This window comes from Cavia porcellus, unplaced genomic scaffold, assembly GCF_034190915.1.
Source record: "Cavia porcellus strain 051 isolate PalLab524CR breed Dunkin Hartley unplaced genomic scaffold, mCavPor4.1 scaffold_2, whole genome shotgun sequence".
Lineage (NCBI taxonomy): Eukaryota > Metazoa > Chordata > Mammalia > Rodentia > Caviidae > Cavia > Cavia porcellus.
The window spans coordinates 39,999,325-40,017,469 of record NW_026947485.1 but is presented as its reverse complement, the minus strand read 5'-3'; the positions used below and the strand labels follow the sequence as shown (position 1 = coordinate 40,017,469).

Genomic DNA, 18,145 nt, shown 5'->3' with positions numbered 1-18,145 from the left:
CGTTCACTTGTAACCTAGGGAGGAGGCAGAACAGCCCCCTGACCCAGTCAGGGAGTGGGGAGTCAGCAAAAATGGTGACTAGCACAGGCTCCCACGATGATGGAGAGAGAGGGGGAGGGCTGGGGAGATCTGCCTGGGGGTGGAATGGAGGCGCCGTCGGGCAACCCTGCTGAGAGGCAGCCAGAACCAAAGGCCCGGAGGAGACTTTGCAACGTGGACATGTGTGCCCTCCATCAGGAGTTGGCAAACTTTATCTCTAAAGGGCCAGATGGCAAATATTTTAGATTTTGCAGGCCAAAAGGCACAATTAGGGATATTTTGTAGGTACTTATATACAAGAGAAAAACATTTCTCAAAATTGTGGACAAAATTCAAAGCTTTATTTGTGAACACTGAAATATAAATTTCCTACAATTTTCACATGTCAGAACTGTTCTTTCTTTGGTCTCTGTGTCCCCCCAAATCACTTAAGTGTCTATAACCCATTTCTGGCTCATGGCTTAACTCGGTACTGCCTGCATCCTCCGAATAGGATCGCTGGTTTGTGCTTAGAACTGCTCTCAGCAGTGGGGACCCGAATGGGACTGATGTAGTTGTTGATACTCGGGTTCCTGACCCTACTCCTACTGCTGGGGGTTTGTAAGGGACATCACGTAACCTCTCTGCACCTGCCTCCTCACAATGGAAGCCCGAGGCGAAAGCCACCCTGCTGACAGATAAGGGGGACGAAAACATCACGTCTGAGATATCCTCCTCTGTACAAAGGAAATACCAGGTTGAGGATGAAGACACGTAGCACGGCCAGAGCGTGCAAAAGTCGGGGTTCCTGGAACCCAGGAGCTGGCACACTGCTCTCAGTCTTGGAGGCAGACTCCTCACACCTACCAAGACACATGTCTCCAGGGTGCCATGGCTGCTCCCTCTAATCCTGTGGTCCCAGGTTTGGAGGGCCATCGGGGCTAAGCGCCACGGAGGCAGCAGCCTGCAGCCCCCGCTCACCCCGTCGCCTTGCAGCACCCCCAAAGAGAGCTGCTCCTCTGTGGGGAGCAACGAGGACGCCACGTTGGCCCACAGCCGGCTCCACAGAACCACCCGCACTGGCCGCGTCACCCCACCCTGAAGTTGGTCCCCAGATACGATCGTTGAGTCTGGCGGGACCTCGAGGATTTCTTGCCAACTGCCCCCAAACGTTTGGGACACACCCGAGAATGCATGCCTGACTCCTGGCACGAAACTGCTGAAGGCACCGTGTCCCTCATCCACAGCAGCCCGCCCAGCCTCGAGTGCTGAGCCGGGACCTGCCCTGCAGTTGCGCAAGTGGTGCTGCGGAGCTATAAGAGGGGCTGGCAGGCATGGAGCTCCAGAAGAATCCCGGTACCAGCAGCTGCGAGGTAAGCCCGGGTGCACTTCTATAGCCTTTGCTGGTCTTTGCTGGCAGGCTACAGCATCCCACCCTGACTCTGTCTGGGGAAACTGAGGCAGGTGGGGAGCAGGGCAAATGGTTTGGTTCTGGACTGTGCAGCTTTACACAGAGTTTCAGCCAGCAAGAAGGCAGCTGGGAGCTGGCTGGGAGCTGGACAGGTAATTTAGGGTGGGCTGTGCAGAGCAGGAGTTTGCCTTAAAGAACCAGCCAGGGCCCCAAAAGATTATTATGTCTGAGTTCTAAGATGCTTTGGAAACTGCCCTGTATCTGAAAGAAACACAGTTGAGGTGTCCAGGACACAAATAGAGAGCTTTCAGTTTCTGAGGATAGACACCCTTGCTGGGCAGGTGAAGGCTTTGGATTCATTTTGCAGGGAGGGTCCTGGCCCCTGTCTAAGAGGATCTGCAGAAGATCCAGGCCTAGGACTTGGATTGTAGGAGAGATAGGCAGGAGAAGTGTCAGGCAGATCCCAGATCTCCCAGACAGTCTGGGCCAGTTGGATAACATCAGGTCTCAAAGCCTGCAAATTGTCTTCTTCACAGTGGACACAACTGGGTGTCTGGGGAACAGAACGGCAGGCTGTAAGAAAGGCCTATATCCTGCAAGTTTTTCACTCTTACAAATTTCTAGCCAAATCCACCCTGTTGGCAGATGGGGCTCTTGGGAGACCACCCAGTCTTTTTTCCTCCTAGACTTGGTTTAGACTTCACTGTGGGCGTTGTTGCCTTTGCACTCTTGCTTCTATGGCTTACAAGATGGTGGTACTTTGGGAAAATGATTCCTTTAATACAGCAAGATCCAGTGAGATAAGTGGCCTGATTGTCATGTGTAAATAACTGCTTTGGAGAGGACCAGATGATTCATTGAGAAGATGCTCTTTGGGGGGAGGTGGGCAGAGGCCCAGGCTTAGTACTGTCCTAAGATCTCTGAGTGTCCTTGGAAGGGTGGGATTTGCCCTTGATGGCTCCCCCTGTGTTTGTTCTGGAGAGTTTTGAGTTGGGACTGGAGTACTCAGTCTCCCACCGGAATGGTCTGTGGAACCAAACTCCAAAGGAGAGGGGTTCCTAGTAACTTAGCTCCCATTTTATATCGTTAGGTTTGGAAAGGCCATACTGATCATTTATCTCTTTTAGACAAGGAGTTAAGAGCCAAGAAAAAAAAAATGAATGCTTTTTTATTCTTTTCCTTCTCAAGCAACTGAGGACATTGATTGGGGGGAATATTTCAGTGTTGGCCAGAGAAGCATCTTTCTCATATTTTGTGTATCCTATACTCAAAATAACTCTTCTTGATATCTGAGGGAAATATACTCCTCCTGCTCTGTTCCAAGAAATCACTCCAAGTGTCAAGGACAGAGCCAGAGAAGTTGCAATGAATTATTGCCCACTGGCCCCAAGCAGATGCCTCACATGTCTCAATGGCCCATACAACATGGCCATCTGGGAGAACTCTCCTAGTAGAGCCCAGGGCCATTGTCCCACCCCTGCCTAGATGCCCCAGGGGAGCATGGAAGCCAGGGAGAGAAAAGAGGCTCCAGGGAGATAGAATCCTGCTGCATGCATCCCTGAGTAACATCTGTGGGACTGAAAGGCAAATCAAGCCAAATGATCAGGTATTCAGTCCATCAGCAGAGCCCAATCTCACAAGGCAGGAGTGGTGGGAAGATTCCAGCAGCCACAACTCCATTCTGACTCGTGGATAAAGAGCCTTGAAGTTCTTCTCTGTCTCCACTGTTGTCTCTGAGAAACAGACAGGTTGTTTTCTGCTTAAAAACAGCACACCTGGTGCCCAGGTCCACAGGTGTCCTCACTCACACAGCACATGTGGACTGAGCCTTGAACAATACATGTCACCATAATTCCTGCTCATTTTGCTAATGCTCTGGAACTGAATCTGTAATCGGGGTCCGGGCTTACATTTTAGCTGGCCGAGGGGCAGGTTTAGTCCCCATCCGTAGATATGCTGTGTTGTGCTCTGGACTCTGTCGAGGAAGTGACAGAGAAGATAGGGGCAAAGCACAAGTCCCTGGCAAGGACAGGGGCTCAGAGGACAGGGTCAGGGGCCAGGCTCGTGAATGGGGTCCATGGCAGGGACACCTGGGGACAGCAATCCAGGTGGAGTAGAGCTCCGGAAACTGAAGGGAGTCTGGGTCCCCATGGATACTGAGGGACATGCAGGTGGTGCAGAAAACTGACCAAGGCCAGGCGTGGTAGTGCACACAGGTAATCCCGGAACTGGAGGGGCTGCGGCAGGATAGTAGCAAGTTAGAGGCCAGCCTGGACTACAGAGTGAGACCCTGTCTCAGAGGGGGTGGGGAGACGGAGAGGGAGAGGGAAAGGGAGAAGGAGAGGGAGAGGGAGAGGGAAAGGGAGAGGGAGAGAGAGAGAGAAATAAGAAAGATGATCAAGGTGTTCAGCAAAGGAGACCTGGACCCCAAAGAGGCATCTGCCTATTGAGACAGCTTCCTTGGCAATTCAGCTGAGCAGCATTGAATTTAGAATTTGGCTTTCAGATGGGAGCAGGTGTGAGGTGCCATGGAGGCAGGTTAACTTGGTTAGCCAATGAAGATCAGGGCTAGGAAATGTTTCATATATTCATTCAACAGGTATTTAGCAAACACCTGCTCCATGCCAGGCCCTTGGTAGATGCTGAAACAAGTGCAGGGTCACTAATTGATTGTGGCACCCTCTCCCTCTGAGTCTGGCCAGAACTTCAGGTTCACCTCCTACAGTGCTCCAGGGAGCCATTTAAAATTGATCAGAGTTGACACAAGAGTTGAAACCTATTTGCTTCCCCTGGTGAGATCAATCTCAGGGTAGTTCCTGATGAACAGGAAGAATATAATCCCCACTTCCGTACTCTGGCTACCAGTTTAATATGTTAACACAGTTTGTCAAACAGGGCTTTTGGTTGCAAAGGAAAGTAAATGGTTCTTTCTAACTCAGTGATTCTCAAATTATTAATTATGACTAACATTTGAAAAATGAACAGAAACTCTCAAGTGTATCACCAATAGTAAGGATGAATTTCAGATTGAAAAATATTCAGAAAGATGAAAACATCTCAAGTCTATTAGTTTGTGTTCGCTACTATAACAAAGTGCCTGAGGCCATGTAACTATAAAAGAAAGAGATCTCTGCTTCTTTGAAGTCAACTTAATCTAAAGTCCTCCGGTTCCATCCATGTTCTTGAACACGAGAGAATTTCATTCCTTTATGGGTAAATAGTATTCCACAGTATAGGTAGTCTGCAGAAAGGCTAGTGAGGAAAATGGCCAAACATGAGAGAAAGGAGCGGTGTGAGGGATACACGGAGTGGACTGTGTCCAGGCAGTGTGCAAGCCCTCCCCACCCAAGCCCATTAACCCTCTGGCCTCCTGGGCACAGTCCCTCTCCTCTCCACTTCTTGCTTCAGGATTCCCTAGACAATGAGAAAGAAACAACAGTGCTGCATGACGGTTTTGGCAATTCATCTTTCTGGCTCTTACAGCTCCTCTGTGTTCAAATCCCATTTTAGAAACCTTTGGAGAGTAAAGGCTTTGCAGTCCAGGCTGGCAGGTGACAGTAGCCTTTCTTCCTGCCCACTGCCTCTCATCTCCCTCCTCTACGGTGGTCTACAGCTCCTGGGGCTCTACCACAGGCCTTTTCTCCTGAGTTCAGACTCCTGAGTCCAGCTTCCCACTGGACACACCCACCCGATGCTCCACCAGTGCAATACCAGGAGACTAGACTGTCCCCACAACCCTCTTTCCCAAACCTGTCCGTGTGTCTCTCTCAGTGTCTATGTCTCCATTCTTTTGGTCACCCAGGCGGAAAACCTGTGTTCCTCAGTTCTGCAGATGGCAGCACAGCACCCAGACCAGCTCTCATAGCTTCCCCATCCCAACCCACACCCTCATCCTTGTCAGTCTCCACCCAGCTGAAAGCCACCATCTTCTGAACCCACCTGAGTTCTTCAGCCTCTACTGGCATGGATCTTGTCTTCTACCTTCACGGACCCAAATCCAATATACTCAGGCCCTTTATCAAATCTCATCTTCTCCATCCTATTTCTTCTTAGAAGTAACGGCAATAACAGCTAACATAGATTGGACGGAGGTGGCACTTGACATGCCAGGCTACATGCCAAGCAGAGGTGGCACTTGACATGCACCACCTCAGTTCAGCCACACAACAGTAACAGTAGTGGGAATTATGATTCGCATCAACGCCATTGTATAGCTAAAGAAACTGAGTCTCAAAGGTGCACACACTTTGCCCAGTCCTTTTTTTCCCTAGGTCTTATTTTTGAATTCAAATATAGTTCTGCTGGACTCTGAAGTTCATAAATCTCATCATAATGACTTCTTTTCCTGAATTATCCAAAGCATTTTATCTATTTAAATATTCTTCTTTGTGTTGAAATTAATTATGTAAATTCTTAAGCCAGAAGAACACCATTTTGTCCTTTAATTTGTAATAAATAATATATGCAAATAGTTGCAAAATTAGTATAATATAGTACCTATGCCTCCTGAGGAAGCCTTCAGCCTGTGACCCATCCCTCCTCACCCCAGCTCTCTCCCACTTCCCTGAGGTTGTTTCATCTCTGTCCTGGCCCTGGGCTTTCAATAGATGTTAGCTGCCAACCATCAAATGTATCTTGAGTGCTGACTGTTTGTCAGGCACCATATTCAGTGAAGTATTTGCGGTCTTGAGTATCCCTCCTCTCCTAGTCCCTGCCACTCCTGGCCACTCTCTCTCTCCCTTTCTTGGGCCATCACCAGGCCCCCCTCAGGGGAACCTAGAAGACTTGTCCATTCTTTTCTGCTGCTGTCCATGTTGGGGTGCATTAGTCATCTGGCATTAACTTTGGCTGCATGCAGCGGAGACCCCGAAGAACAGTGGCTTAAACAAGGCAGACATTATGACTCTCACATCCAGAAGGCACAAAGCCAGAGACAGGTTGTCCAAAACGAAGGTGACATCTCAACTCCGCAAGGAACTCAGGCACTAAGGCTTTTGCAGCATCCTGTCTGCCATTCACGAGGGAGGCTTTTGTCCCCAGAGTCAAGAGGGTGCTAGAGTGCTTGCTATCACCTCTGCATTTCGGGCACTAGAATGAAGGAAAGGATGAGAAAGCAAGAAGCAAACTCACACAGTGGGGTCCTGAGAGCTGTCTTACAGCACTTAGGCTTCCATCTAACTGGCCGAGATTTATTTGCATAGCCACGTCTCTAGAAGAAGCTGGGAGTACAGGATTTGCTCTGGATGGCCACACACATTTGAGTTTCCACAAGGGGATGAGAAGGAAAGACAGCACTGGGGACAACCAGCAGTCTCTATTACAAAGCTGATGTATATTGGGGTGTGTGTGTACATGTGTGTGCACAGGTGCGTATGCATGTATTGTGTTGTGTGTTGCCCTCACGCTGATCTCAGATGGACCTGTTGCCATTTCTCTCTGCAGCCCCAGCAGGTAGCCCCTAAGCCTGGACTTCTCCTCTTAGCTGACTTGCTCAGCAACTGCTTTTCAATTCCATGCTTTCAAGGAACTGAAGCACTGATCAGCATCCACTGAAGCACATGATCAGTAGTGATAGAGGGGCTTGTAAACCTGCTTTCCATTCAGGAGTTAGAGGATGGCCATTATGTGAAAATGGCTATAATACAACCAGAGTTAATCTGGCAATAAATTTTCTCAGGAGTGAGAGAATATTCAACATAAATCTTAGAAAAGAATGCGCTTAGTCTTGTGCTGGGTTTCTGAAACCCAGAAATACCAGGTTCCCTGTTGGCATGGCCTGTGGGAAGCAGTGAGGTGAATATTTAATTCAGAGTTGGCTACAGGTGGTGTTGGCCTGAGCATTGCAACTCATACCTGGAATTAGGATAATTTTTAAGCATCTGACATTTATTACCCTTACCTGGAGCCAGACATATGACATTGTGGGCAGGGACTCCATGGGTTCATCTCGCTGAACCTTTGGGCTAGGTGGTGGAATTAACTGCATTTTACTGACAGGAACAGATGCTTTGGGAATTGCGTATCTCACCCAGAGGCACACAGCTAATAAGGGCAGAGCCTGCTGCTAAAGCCTCAGGCCCTAAACATGATGCCTCCTACCTTTGCCAGGCTCTCAGGGAACTGTTTGGATGAGTAGCAACTATGGTAGTGCCCACTTCTCTGTGGGGGATATGTTCCAATACCCTAATCTGCAGACAATACTGAACCTTATATCTACTAGATTTTCCTTTATATGCCCTGCAGCATCACCACATGGTACCAGAATTAATCTGCCCTTCCATGTTTTATCCTCCTTTGCATCACTACTTTTGTACTTTAGAACCATTGTTAAATTAAATAAGGGTTATCTGAACACAACCACTGTGATTCCATGGCAGCTGATCTGATAACCAAAACAATGACTAACTGATAAATGGGTGGGTAGTGTACACAGTGTGGATACACTGGATGAAGGGATAATTCACATCCTAGGTGAGATGGAGCAAGACTTCAGCACACTACTCAGAAAAGTACAATTAAAGCTTAGGAATTAGTCACTTCTAGATTTTTCTCATTTAATATTTTTGGACTATGGTCAATTGTAACTAAAACCTTGGAAAGCAAGATCATATTGCAAGCAGGGCTAGGGTACTTAATTCTGTTCCACAAATATTTTAGCTTTGCCACATACTCGTCTGATTTTGGGCAAGTTAGCTCATCTTCCTCATTTTTTTCATTTCTGTAAAATAGACTTTTAGAAAAAGAAAACTGTGACCAACCATTATAAATAATATGTAACAGTCTGCTTATTTTTGTTTTATTTTTACTGACAAAAAATGAATTATATGAATATTGCCACCTCTGCGAAGAAAATGCCTTAGAGACCCAGATGAGGAAGAACACAAAAAGTGGGGATCAACTTCTTGCCCTCCAAGAATCTTCATCTTAATATTTACTTTCATTTTGTTGTTATTTTACACTCATACACGCATACTTAGCATGGATCATTGGCTACAGACTTGCATATATTTACCTTAATTACCTTTTGCTTCATGTATCTCATTAAAATTTTGCTGCTTAATCAAGGATCTGCATATTATTAATTTTAGAATTCACAGTTCCATGATTCTTGACCCAGTTTCACGCATTCTGGGTGAGCATGTTATGTTCTTTCCTGCCTCGATGCCTTTGCACTGCGGATCTCTCGGCCACTTGTCACAACCGCTTTCTACTCTTACCAGTTTTCAGGCTTCAGTACCCAGCCAAAGGCGACACCTCTTCCAGGGAGATCCTTGGGGCTCCTGTGATAGCCTGAACTTGGCTTCCGTGCAAAGATCTGGCTTGCTGTCTTATAAGGACCCACTTGTTTCTCTCCTGCTATGCCTTGGATGCTGTGGGATAAGGGGCATCTGTGATTCACTTGTGCATTCTTGGTGCCTAGCTCTGTGCCTGACTTGTTATTACATGGTGGAGAAGTACTGGTTGGATTCAGGCTTCCAGTGGGAGAGGAAGAAAATAATAAGGCAGTGAGAAAGGCCATCCCAGACGTAGCTGCAGGCTGCTGTGAGAATAATGGAGAAACCAAGGGAGTAACATCATCTCTAATAACAGGAGAGTAAAAGAGTACATTCTACAACTCCTTTCCGTGGTTTCACATACATTATCTAATTTGATCTTCATAAAAGCCTGGAGATAGATATATTATAGGAATGAAAGCAGAGTTTTGAACAGTTATGTAATATGCAGTGAGTAAATGACTGGATTCAGACCTCAACAGCCTCTTCTCTTTCCCTCAAAGCACACAGTGAAGTCCCCGTTGTTACCTCAACGTCCATTTGATCATGCCTGGGCTCACTGCTCTGTGGTCTGCTGGACAGATCATTGTGGTTTTATTGACTAAGCAATAATTCCTTACCCAAGGGGATGCATTTCATTAATATGAGTCTGGATAGTGAACTGTCTTTGACTTTAAGGAAGCAGTTGACAGGGTGGGAAGCAAATCTCACTTTCAAGCGCATCTGACAATGCAGTTTGCAGCAGGGCAGGTGGGTGTGTTCTGAAATACCAGCCTCTGCAATGTGAGGTTGCTTCTGTTTTCAGGCCCAACAAGCTCATCCTGGGAAGGAAAATGCGCTGTGGACTTCTGTTCCAGCTCCTGGGGCTTTGGCTCTACCTATCCTATGTTCAAGCTGTGCCCATGCAAAAACTCCAGGATGATGCCAAGTTCCTCATCAAGACCATTATCAACAGGATCCGTAACATTTCACACCTGGTAAGGAGGGTCTGGGGAGAGAAAATAGAACTATAGCCAGCCCTGTGCTGGCTCCTGGTGGGCCTGGAGCCAGGTAGTCCAAGAGATGCTTTTGACACTTTCTGAATGCTGGGCACCTATTGGATGCTGAGGAGGATTTGAAAGCTCAGGGCTCCTATTCTTTCCAGTTGTTTCTCTTGACCCCTCTGCCTGCTGGGATTCAGGAATGAGTGGCTCTAAACCTAACCACTTTAAGAGCATTTAACTTTACCATATTCTCCTTTTAAAAAAAATAGGATTCTCTGATATCACGAAGCCCCCATAAGGAATTCCTGACCTTAGAAGTTGGCTAAGGCATGTGCAGTGACACGGAAGGGCTGTGGCAGTCTTGATCCCCCCCTCTCACACAAACCACTTCTCTTCCTCTTCCCCTGCCTCCTCTGCCTCTCTCACTCTCCTTCCTCTCTGACCTCAGAACCAGAACCAGAGAGAATCATGAAGGTCCTTGTCCAATTGGCAGGTGACCAGAACCTCAGCCCCACTGGGCTTGGCCCATCTCTAGATGTGCATATCATTAGGGTTCCTAGAGTTCTCACTGCAGTTTCCTCTCATCACATCTAGTTCTCTTTTCAGGCCATACAGAAAAGTGAATTTCCCTCTGCACATTTGTAAACAGCTATCTATCACTGCCCACCCTGGGGTTTTCTCTGGGATTCACAGGCTAGACCTTTAGCCATTTTCCAGATGCATCTGTGTTTAGAATTAGGAAGACCAAGTATGAATCTTTCCACATCTGCCATCCCTCTGTGAGATCTTAAGCAGATTTGTCAGTGTGTTTAAGCCCTGCTCATCATCTAGATGATAAGAACATCATACAGCCATGTTCTTATGAGGCGTTCAGCATGGTGTGACCCTGACCATTACGGAGGGGGAAAAGCATGACGGCTTGACCGGGAGGGAGGAATTTGCTGAGGGTGGAGGGGAATGAGAGTGATGGGGTGCTTAGGGAGAACCTAAGATGCCTGGGAAGAGATTCGACTAAACAAGACATAGAAAGCCATGGCTCTTTCTTCACCGTGGTGATTTGAAGAAAAGAATATCCAGAAAAGATCAGTCAGAAGTGGAAGGTAGGATGGTTTGAGCTGGGCAGGAATCTAGGAGACCAGCTTGGAGATTCGGCAGTCACTTGGGCACAGCAAACAGTGAGGAAGGTGAATAAGGCTGTCACCTACATTCACAGCGGTGGCGGAGGGCTTCAGAGAGCTTGTCTCCCCACTGCTCAACACTTGTTTCTCTCTTTCTCTCGTGCAGCAGTCGGTGTCCTCTAAACACAAAGTCACTGGTTTCGACTTCATTCCTCTTTCCCCATACCTGAGTTTACCCAAGATGGACCAGACATTGACACTCTATCAAAAGGTCATCACCACCCTGTCCTCCTCACACACAGCGCAAATATCTAACGACCTGGAAAATCTCCAGAGTCTTGTCCAAATGATGGCCTCCTCTAAGGGCTGCCCTCTGCCACACACCACGGAGCCAGAGCTGCAGGACCTGGAGAGTACCCTCAAAGAGTCACGGTACTCCATAGAGGTGGTGGTCCTGAGAAGGATGAAGAGATTTCTGCTGGAAATGCTGCGGCAGCTGGAGCTTGGCATTGTGTGCTGAGGCCTTGAGGCTGCTCTATGGAAGGAAGAAACCTTGTCTTCCAGGTGCCTCTGGGAGAAGAGATCCTTGGACAGACATCCCTTATCCAGAACCTCGTCCATTTCTCTCTTCTAAGCTTCCCTTCCTAAGGCATAAGACCACACTGCTTGATACCAAAGATATATACACATGATTCTGTGCTCACCAGAAAGGGGGCTGATCCAATAAACACTGTATTGCACTGGCAATTTTCACCAAATTCTTTAGCCACCAGTAGGAGTCATCTGTCCTCTTTTGGTTCCATTTTCTATGTATGTTTCAGTGTAATCAAGGGTGATTTCAGGAACTGGGCAGATTGAGCCTTTGTTTTGAGTAAGATTCCACCTGAAAGTTCTGGGGCACACCATGAAGGCTGCATTCACATTCAGCTGGAAATTCCCAACCAACACAAATCAGAAGCACTTGCTTATATATTATGCATTTTACCTTTAATGGATTTGAAACAAAGTACTGTACCAGCTTTTCCAGGCTTTGGGGTCAACCAGGTCTGGGGATGCCCCTGAGATGTTGGTTCTAATCCCATTGATGAGCCTGGCTAAGGCAACCCCACTTTGAGTGACTGGATGATTGCTATTGTTTGAGCAAGAGCCAGTTGAAGTAGCTCTTAAATTATTTCTTTATAGACTAGTTTTGTTTTACTGTGACTGACATCACAGTGCAATTTTCACAATGGTATTGCCCTGAGAGAATACCCAAGGCTAGGTTATTTTAAAAAGAAGGTGAGCTGGGAATATTGGTGATATAACTCAGTGGCATAGAACCTACCTAGCAAATGTGAGGTCATGAGTTCAATCCCCAGTACCAAAAAAAAAAAAAAAAAAGGTGAATTTCATCAAAAGTAAAATGTACTTGTGTGTGCAGCGTTTGGGGGGTATGTTAGTGGGAAAGAAGAGGATTGGAATATATTTTCTGAGTAACATTTGTGTGGTAGGTAGGCCTTTTGGAAGAGGTAAAGTCATTTCCTCATCTTCTGCAACCACTAGGGTGCTTTCCATGAAAAGAAGGAGATGTTTCTCCCAGGGGATTGTGAGGTTTGCGTGGTGACCCCAGAGAGAAGGCCAAAGGTCCTTTGGTGGTGTGGTGCTGGCTCAGGAGTGAGGATTCCACACTAGAGACAGTAATTCCCAGGACATGGTCCATGGTGTAGCTCTGCAAATGGCTCAGAAGTGACACTTGGGGTTTCCAGCTGAATGTGAATGCAGCCTTCACTTGGGGTTTATAACATGGCAGTGTCTCTATTTTGGATTTGCATGCAAATTGTTTTTCTCATCTGATTGGCTCATCTAAAAAAAGGCCATATTACCCACCCATTCTGTGGCTAGTTTTATTCCAGTGGGAGAGTGAAATCCTTTAGCAGATGGTCCAGCGCCCTGGGACTGCTGGGTGAGTGTCAAGGACCTGGGCCAAGCTGCCAGTTTGCCCTTCTGGCTGGAGGTCATGCTCAGAAAGCAGAACAAGGAGGGTTGAGTTTTTCCACCATCAAGGAAGATTGAGTTTTTCCACCATCCTGCCTCTGTGATGTCACCATCACACTGGTGGGAGATCTGTCCATGGAAACTTGAATCAATGCAATAATACACTTTAAGACTGAGCTCTTGCTTTGTGCTCAGCCCAGACTGGTGCTGTGGGCTAGAGAAGCTCACCGAATAAACATGGGAAGCAGAGACTTGCATCCCCATGCTAAAGCCCCCTCGCCAATGTGCCGTAGTAGACATAGCGCCTTGATGGTGCCAGGTAGCCGAAAGCACAGTGCTAATCTCCAGTAGGTGAAAAATGGCATGAGATGAGAGTGGTGGTGCCCAAGGGCCCACAGGTGACACCGCTTGCACTCTGTAGTATTTGTATACTCTTCAGGGCACATCCTGTTGTCATGGGATTACTAAAACCTAAAAAATAAGGAAATATAGGCTGAACACAGCTTGGAATCTGAAAATATTTCTGTGTGTCTATACCTTATATACACAGACTCAAGGTAATTCTCTGCAATATTTTTAATAATTTTGCACATGAAACAGTTTTTCATAGTGTGAACTTTTCCAAGAGTGGTATCATATCATTACTCAAAAGGTTTGGATTTTGGAGTATTTCAGGTTTCAGATTTTCCAATAAGGGATGCTTAGCTTGTACCTGAGACTGTAACAGCCAACAGGTGGAAGGATCAGGCCCAGGCCCTCTGATTCCCCGAGTGTCCCTTGAGTGAGGGAGTGCTCTCTGGATAGAGACTAGAGCAAGTGAGACCATGAGGAGTTTGGAGATGGAATTTGAAGAAGGTGAGGGATGAGGATTGTCTGCAGGAAGAGGCTGGTTTTGCTGAAAGCTTGGTGTATGGAGGAGACCGAGGTGAAAATGTGAGTAGCAAGTGACAGCAAAAGACAGAGGACAAAGAGATGGCAGAGAAAGAGACCTGTTAAAGGGACCTTGAAGGATGCAAAAGTTGGGATATTAAAAGTCATGCATTGTAAGTTCTGGAAAAGAGGTCACAGTCAGACCTGCTCTGGGAAGTGTGGCTCAGTCTCAGAGTGACGCTTGCCAAATGCAAATGCTTATTTTGTTTTGTTTTGTTTTTTAATGTTCATTTAAATAAAGCTACTTTATCCTCTGGTCTTTGTTTACTTATGCTTGTTGTGCAGGAGCTTCTGGGGAGCTGTTTGTGTGTGACAGGGCAAGGCCTGGCTGGTATGCAAGCATAGCTGGGGTCAGCTTTGCCCGGGCTCAGCCATCACCAGCCACCAGTTATTCAGGCAAAAAGATTACCCCAAACCCCAGAGCTGGCAAAGGAGCACTTCCTAACTAAAGGCAGCACAATTCTGCAAATGAGCCTTAAGAAGCACATTATTTAAAACATAAAAATCCAAGGAAACAATGAGAGCAGGAGAAAGAGAGAGAGAGAAAGAGGGAGAGAGAGAGAGAGAGTGGGAGAGAGAGAGAGAGAGAGAGAGAGAGAGAGAGAGAGAGAGAGAGAGAGAGAGTAAATAGACCTAGCCTAGTACACACAGTAGAAAAGATGCACTTTGCTTGTGGCGGATGCAGAGTCCTCGTTCCTACAGTTTATATGAAGCTGAAGCTGAATCTGCTCACCCTAAGTCCCTGGGCCAAGTTCATCAAAGGCAATCATTTCCATGAGGATTGTAAAGACCACTCTTGCTGCCAAAAAAAGTTGCTGGGATCTCTGGGGATTAAATTACAGAATGAACCAACATAGTACATAGATTCAAGTGAACTGTCCTTTCCTTTCCACTATAATTAGCAACAGGTTTTAAATGTCATTGGTCCTAGTTAGGAGCACATAGAAGCCAGCTTTCCTTCCTAGGAGACAATAGCTGCCAGATCCTTTCCTACTGTCTTAGCTGCTGTAGCAAATTACCATGGCCTTGGTGGCATAAACAGCAGTCATTTATTTCTCACAGTTTTGGTGGCTAGGAGTCCAAGATTAGCGCCTCTGCATAGCTGAGCTCTGGTAAGCCTCCTCCTCTGAAGGGAAGACTGCAATCTTCTCCCTTTTTTTTTTTTTTTGGGTACCAATAATCAAACGCAGGACCTTGCATTTGCCAGGCAGGTGCTTTTGACACTGAGCTATAGCCCCAGTCTGCAGTCTTCTCATATCGTCTCACAACAGGAAGAGAATGACAGAGTTTTGGGGGATTCCCTTCATAAAGATGCTAATCACATTCAACAGGCTCCACCCTCATGATCTAATCACTGTCAAACACCCCACCTCCTAATAGCATCACTTTGGGGTTAGGATATCAACAAAAAAGTCAGTCCGTTGCATCTGTGTACCAGCCTGAAGGAGAAGGAAGGGAACCCCAAGCTCCTAAATGAGAGGAGACCATAGAAAGGAGCTTTCAGATATGGCGGTAGCACCCTCAATGGGTCAAGAAGGCGGGCAGACGAGACCCCAACTCAAGACCCCTGCCTGCCTGAGGTGGGTGCCAGGGACTTAGGAACAAATGTCTGCCCTTTGGTAGGTTATCTGGAGCAGATGGAGTCATCTTGTTTCTGAGCAGTCACAAGCCAGAGAAGACCAGCTGGGAATGAAGTGGAAAGCCATCCACAGTAAAAGGAGTCCTCAGAGCAAAGGCTTGGAGGTGTCTCATTCCCCGTGGCAGTGAGTATGCAAGCTCTGGATGGAAAGCATACCCTTCACATTCCCCTTTCAGCTCCTTTTCCTTCCCTAGACATACTCTTGGTCTTCCAAGGCAGCAGTTCACAGCTGTCAAACAGCTGGCAGAATCTGGGGACAACACTGGCCATGCTCAACTTGCAAAGGCAGGACTTTGCCTTTGCCAAGTCTAGTGAGAAAAAAATCCAGGTCAACCCAGCAGACCTTTCAAGAGATCTCATCTCAGAAGCTTTCTGCACAACAGCAAGCAGCCAAGAAAAGTGCACCTCATTTTCAAAAGGCATTTAGAGCCACTTCTTCCAGGTTTTTAATGCCAGGATCTGTCTAGTGATGTTTGCTCTACACAAATCCATCTGGCATAATTCCCTGGTACATGGTCATTGTCGGCTCCAGGGTTCCTTGTCTTGGGAATTTATCCTTTCTGGGAATGGATGGCAAAAGTGGGGATGCAAAGAAAGGGAACAAAGGCTTTGCCTCAGCCCCAGTTCCCTAGGTCCCACCAAAAATTACTTAGCACCTAACCTAGCCCTCAGTTTGTTACTTGCACAATGGGACGGTCTTTAGAAGATTAGATGATAAGATAAGCGGTATAAGAAAGCCCTCAATAAATCATGTTGTTATTATTACCAAGTCAGGGAAGCAAAAGGAATGAGAATTGCAACAACAGTTGCTTGTGGTAAATTCACTGCAGCTGCGATCTATGGTTCCTCGGCACAGAACTCCACCCCGCCCAGCATGGATGCACTGCCCCTCCCAGGGAGCCTCCCAGCCTGCTCGCACATCTCAATGAGTGGGGCGTAGGGTTCTGTGGACAAATGCCCAGGCTTCTGCTCTCCATGGGGCAATCATGGGATGCCATCTGAATAAGGTTGAGCCCCTTGAACCCACCCAGGAACCAGATCAATAAAGTACTTCCTACTGGGTCTTCCCCTTCTACAAGCCCTCTCTCCTCAGTGATCATTCCTAGTTCCCGGGGACACGTCCCAAATCAGTCTCCTGCACTGGAGTCCTTGTGTCAAGCTGTGCTCTTAGAGAAACTCAAGGCAAGACAACTGCAAGAAGGTGGATGCTGACAGACTGTGAGACAAAGTGCTGGGAAGGGGCAGGAACCGTGCAGCAAAGCTCAGCATGAGATTCCTGAACTCTCTCAGGGAATGAAGCCTAAGACAGGAAAGTAGGGAGGGTCCTCAAGAAGGAGGAACTCACTTCGGAGAGGTGCCCTGGACATGGAAAGAACAAGGACGGGAAGAGGCAGCTAAGATGTTCATAAAAGAGGGAGTGAAGGGAACAAAAGAGGAAGGCACTAGAGAAAGTTAGATACCCCCATGATAAAGGATGGTGACCGTGCGGGCACAGCCCGGCCTCTAGCCTGAAGCATGGAGGCTCTTGTATAAGAACGTTATTTAGCAAATTCTGCACAAAGCCTGAGAATGGTCCAGAGGTTCAACTTGTTTGAATTCTGTGCACTCCTCATTTCCTCAGCAAACCTCTCCAAGCTCACTGATACAGGTCCTTAAAAGACAACATGGAGACCGTGAGGAAAGCTGAATGCAGATTCAATTTTAGATAATGATAAGGAATTATGGTTAATTGTATTAGGTGTGATATACAGGATGGTGAATTATTTTGACTGTTTTATTATTCATCAATGATCCAAACTAAAATAACCAGAGTGAAATGGCATGCTATCTGGGGTTTACCTTTAAATACTTCAGAAAAAATATATACATGAAACTAGATAAACAAGATCAGCAAAATGTTGATTCTGCCCAAAGTAAGATCTATACACCCCACTTCGAGTAAAACATCTAGATGAATGTTTGGGGGGAAGGTTCAAGTCAGTGCAGCCCCACCACCACCGCCTGGGCATTCTGTATTCCTCAGATGGAAGGAGGGATGGAGAGAAGAGGGAGAATGGGAATATGATGTGGAGCTGAGTTGTATTTAACTTCACGTTTGATTTCACTGGCTGGCAGATGTCCCAGGGCCTTGGGGGGATGGCAGACTATCAGTGTGGGTGTGAAACAGTGAGCCAAAACAGAGATTTAGCAAATTAAACAAGAAGAATGTGATAAAAGCCAGCTGTAAGATTCTGGAGAGGCAAGGCCTGAAGCTCTTAGGAAAAAGCTGAAAGAGTGGTTATCAGGGCCTCAAGAAAGCTTTGCCCCATTCCTGTCAAGCCTTCGGTGCCTCGGAAAAGAACTCCTCACCCCAACGAGAATAGTTGTGTCCCCATTTTGCAGCCATCCTCCATATTAAATTTCCTGCATAGGGAGTGTATTAGTCAGCTTTCTAGCAGCTGTGACACAATATTTAACACCCGCAACTCAAAGGAGGAAAGTTTTAACTGGATCATGGTTTTAGGGAATTCAGTCCATGGTCAGTTGACTCCAAAGCAAAAATATCATGGCGGAAGGGCATGGTCAAGGAAAGTTGCTCAGTTCTTAACAGCAGTGTGTGAATTCCTCTGAGAGAGAACTAAGAGGTGCAGCAAGAACTTGGGGGAAGTGGAACCTCCCGCCCACAGGCCTGAGACAGTCATGAGAAGAAAGGCCCCAGCTTCCTCCCTTTTGTGAATTTAGACTTTCTGTGACTCAAGATCTAGCACAGGTCTACACAGCCCAGTGATCATCTGGGGATCACAGAAACACACACAGGG

General features: G+C 46.9%; 1 protein-coding gene across 1 annotated transcript; it reads left to right on the top strand.

Annotated features, from left to right (window-relative positions):
• The first annotated feature begins 1,251 nt into the window (after positions 1 to 1,251).
• Lep (leptin) lies at positions 1,252 to 13,965 on the top strand. The gene is made up of 3 exons (XM_003475050.3): positions 1,252 to 1,391; positions 9,509 to 9,680; positions 10,971 to 13,965. The coding sequence occupies exons 2-3, from the start codon at positions 9,537 to 9,539 to the stop codon at positions 11,322 to 11,324; spliced, it is 498 nt and encodes a 165-aa protein (XP_003475098.1). The 5' UTR covers positions 1,252 to 1,391; positions 9,509 to 9,536; the 3' UTR covers positions 11,325 to 13,965.
• The last annotated feature ends 4,180 nt before the right edge of the window (positions 13,966 to 18,145 follow it).

Coding starts and splice junctions, on each gene's coding strand:
- Lep (XM_003475050.3), top strand. CDS start 9,537: ATGCGCTGTGGACTTCTGTTCCAGCTCCTGGGGCTTTGGCTCTACCTA. Junction 9,681..10,970: donor TCCGTAACATTTCACACCTG/GTAAGGAGGGTC, acceptor TCTCTCGTGCAG/CAGTCGGTGTCCTCTAAACA.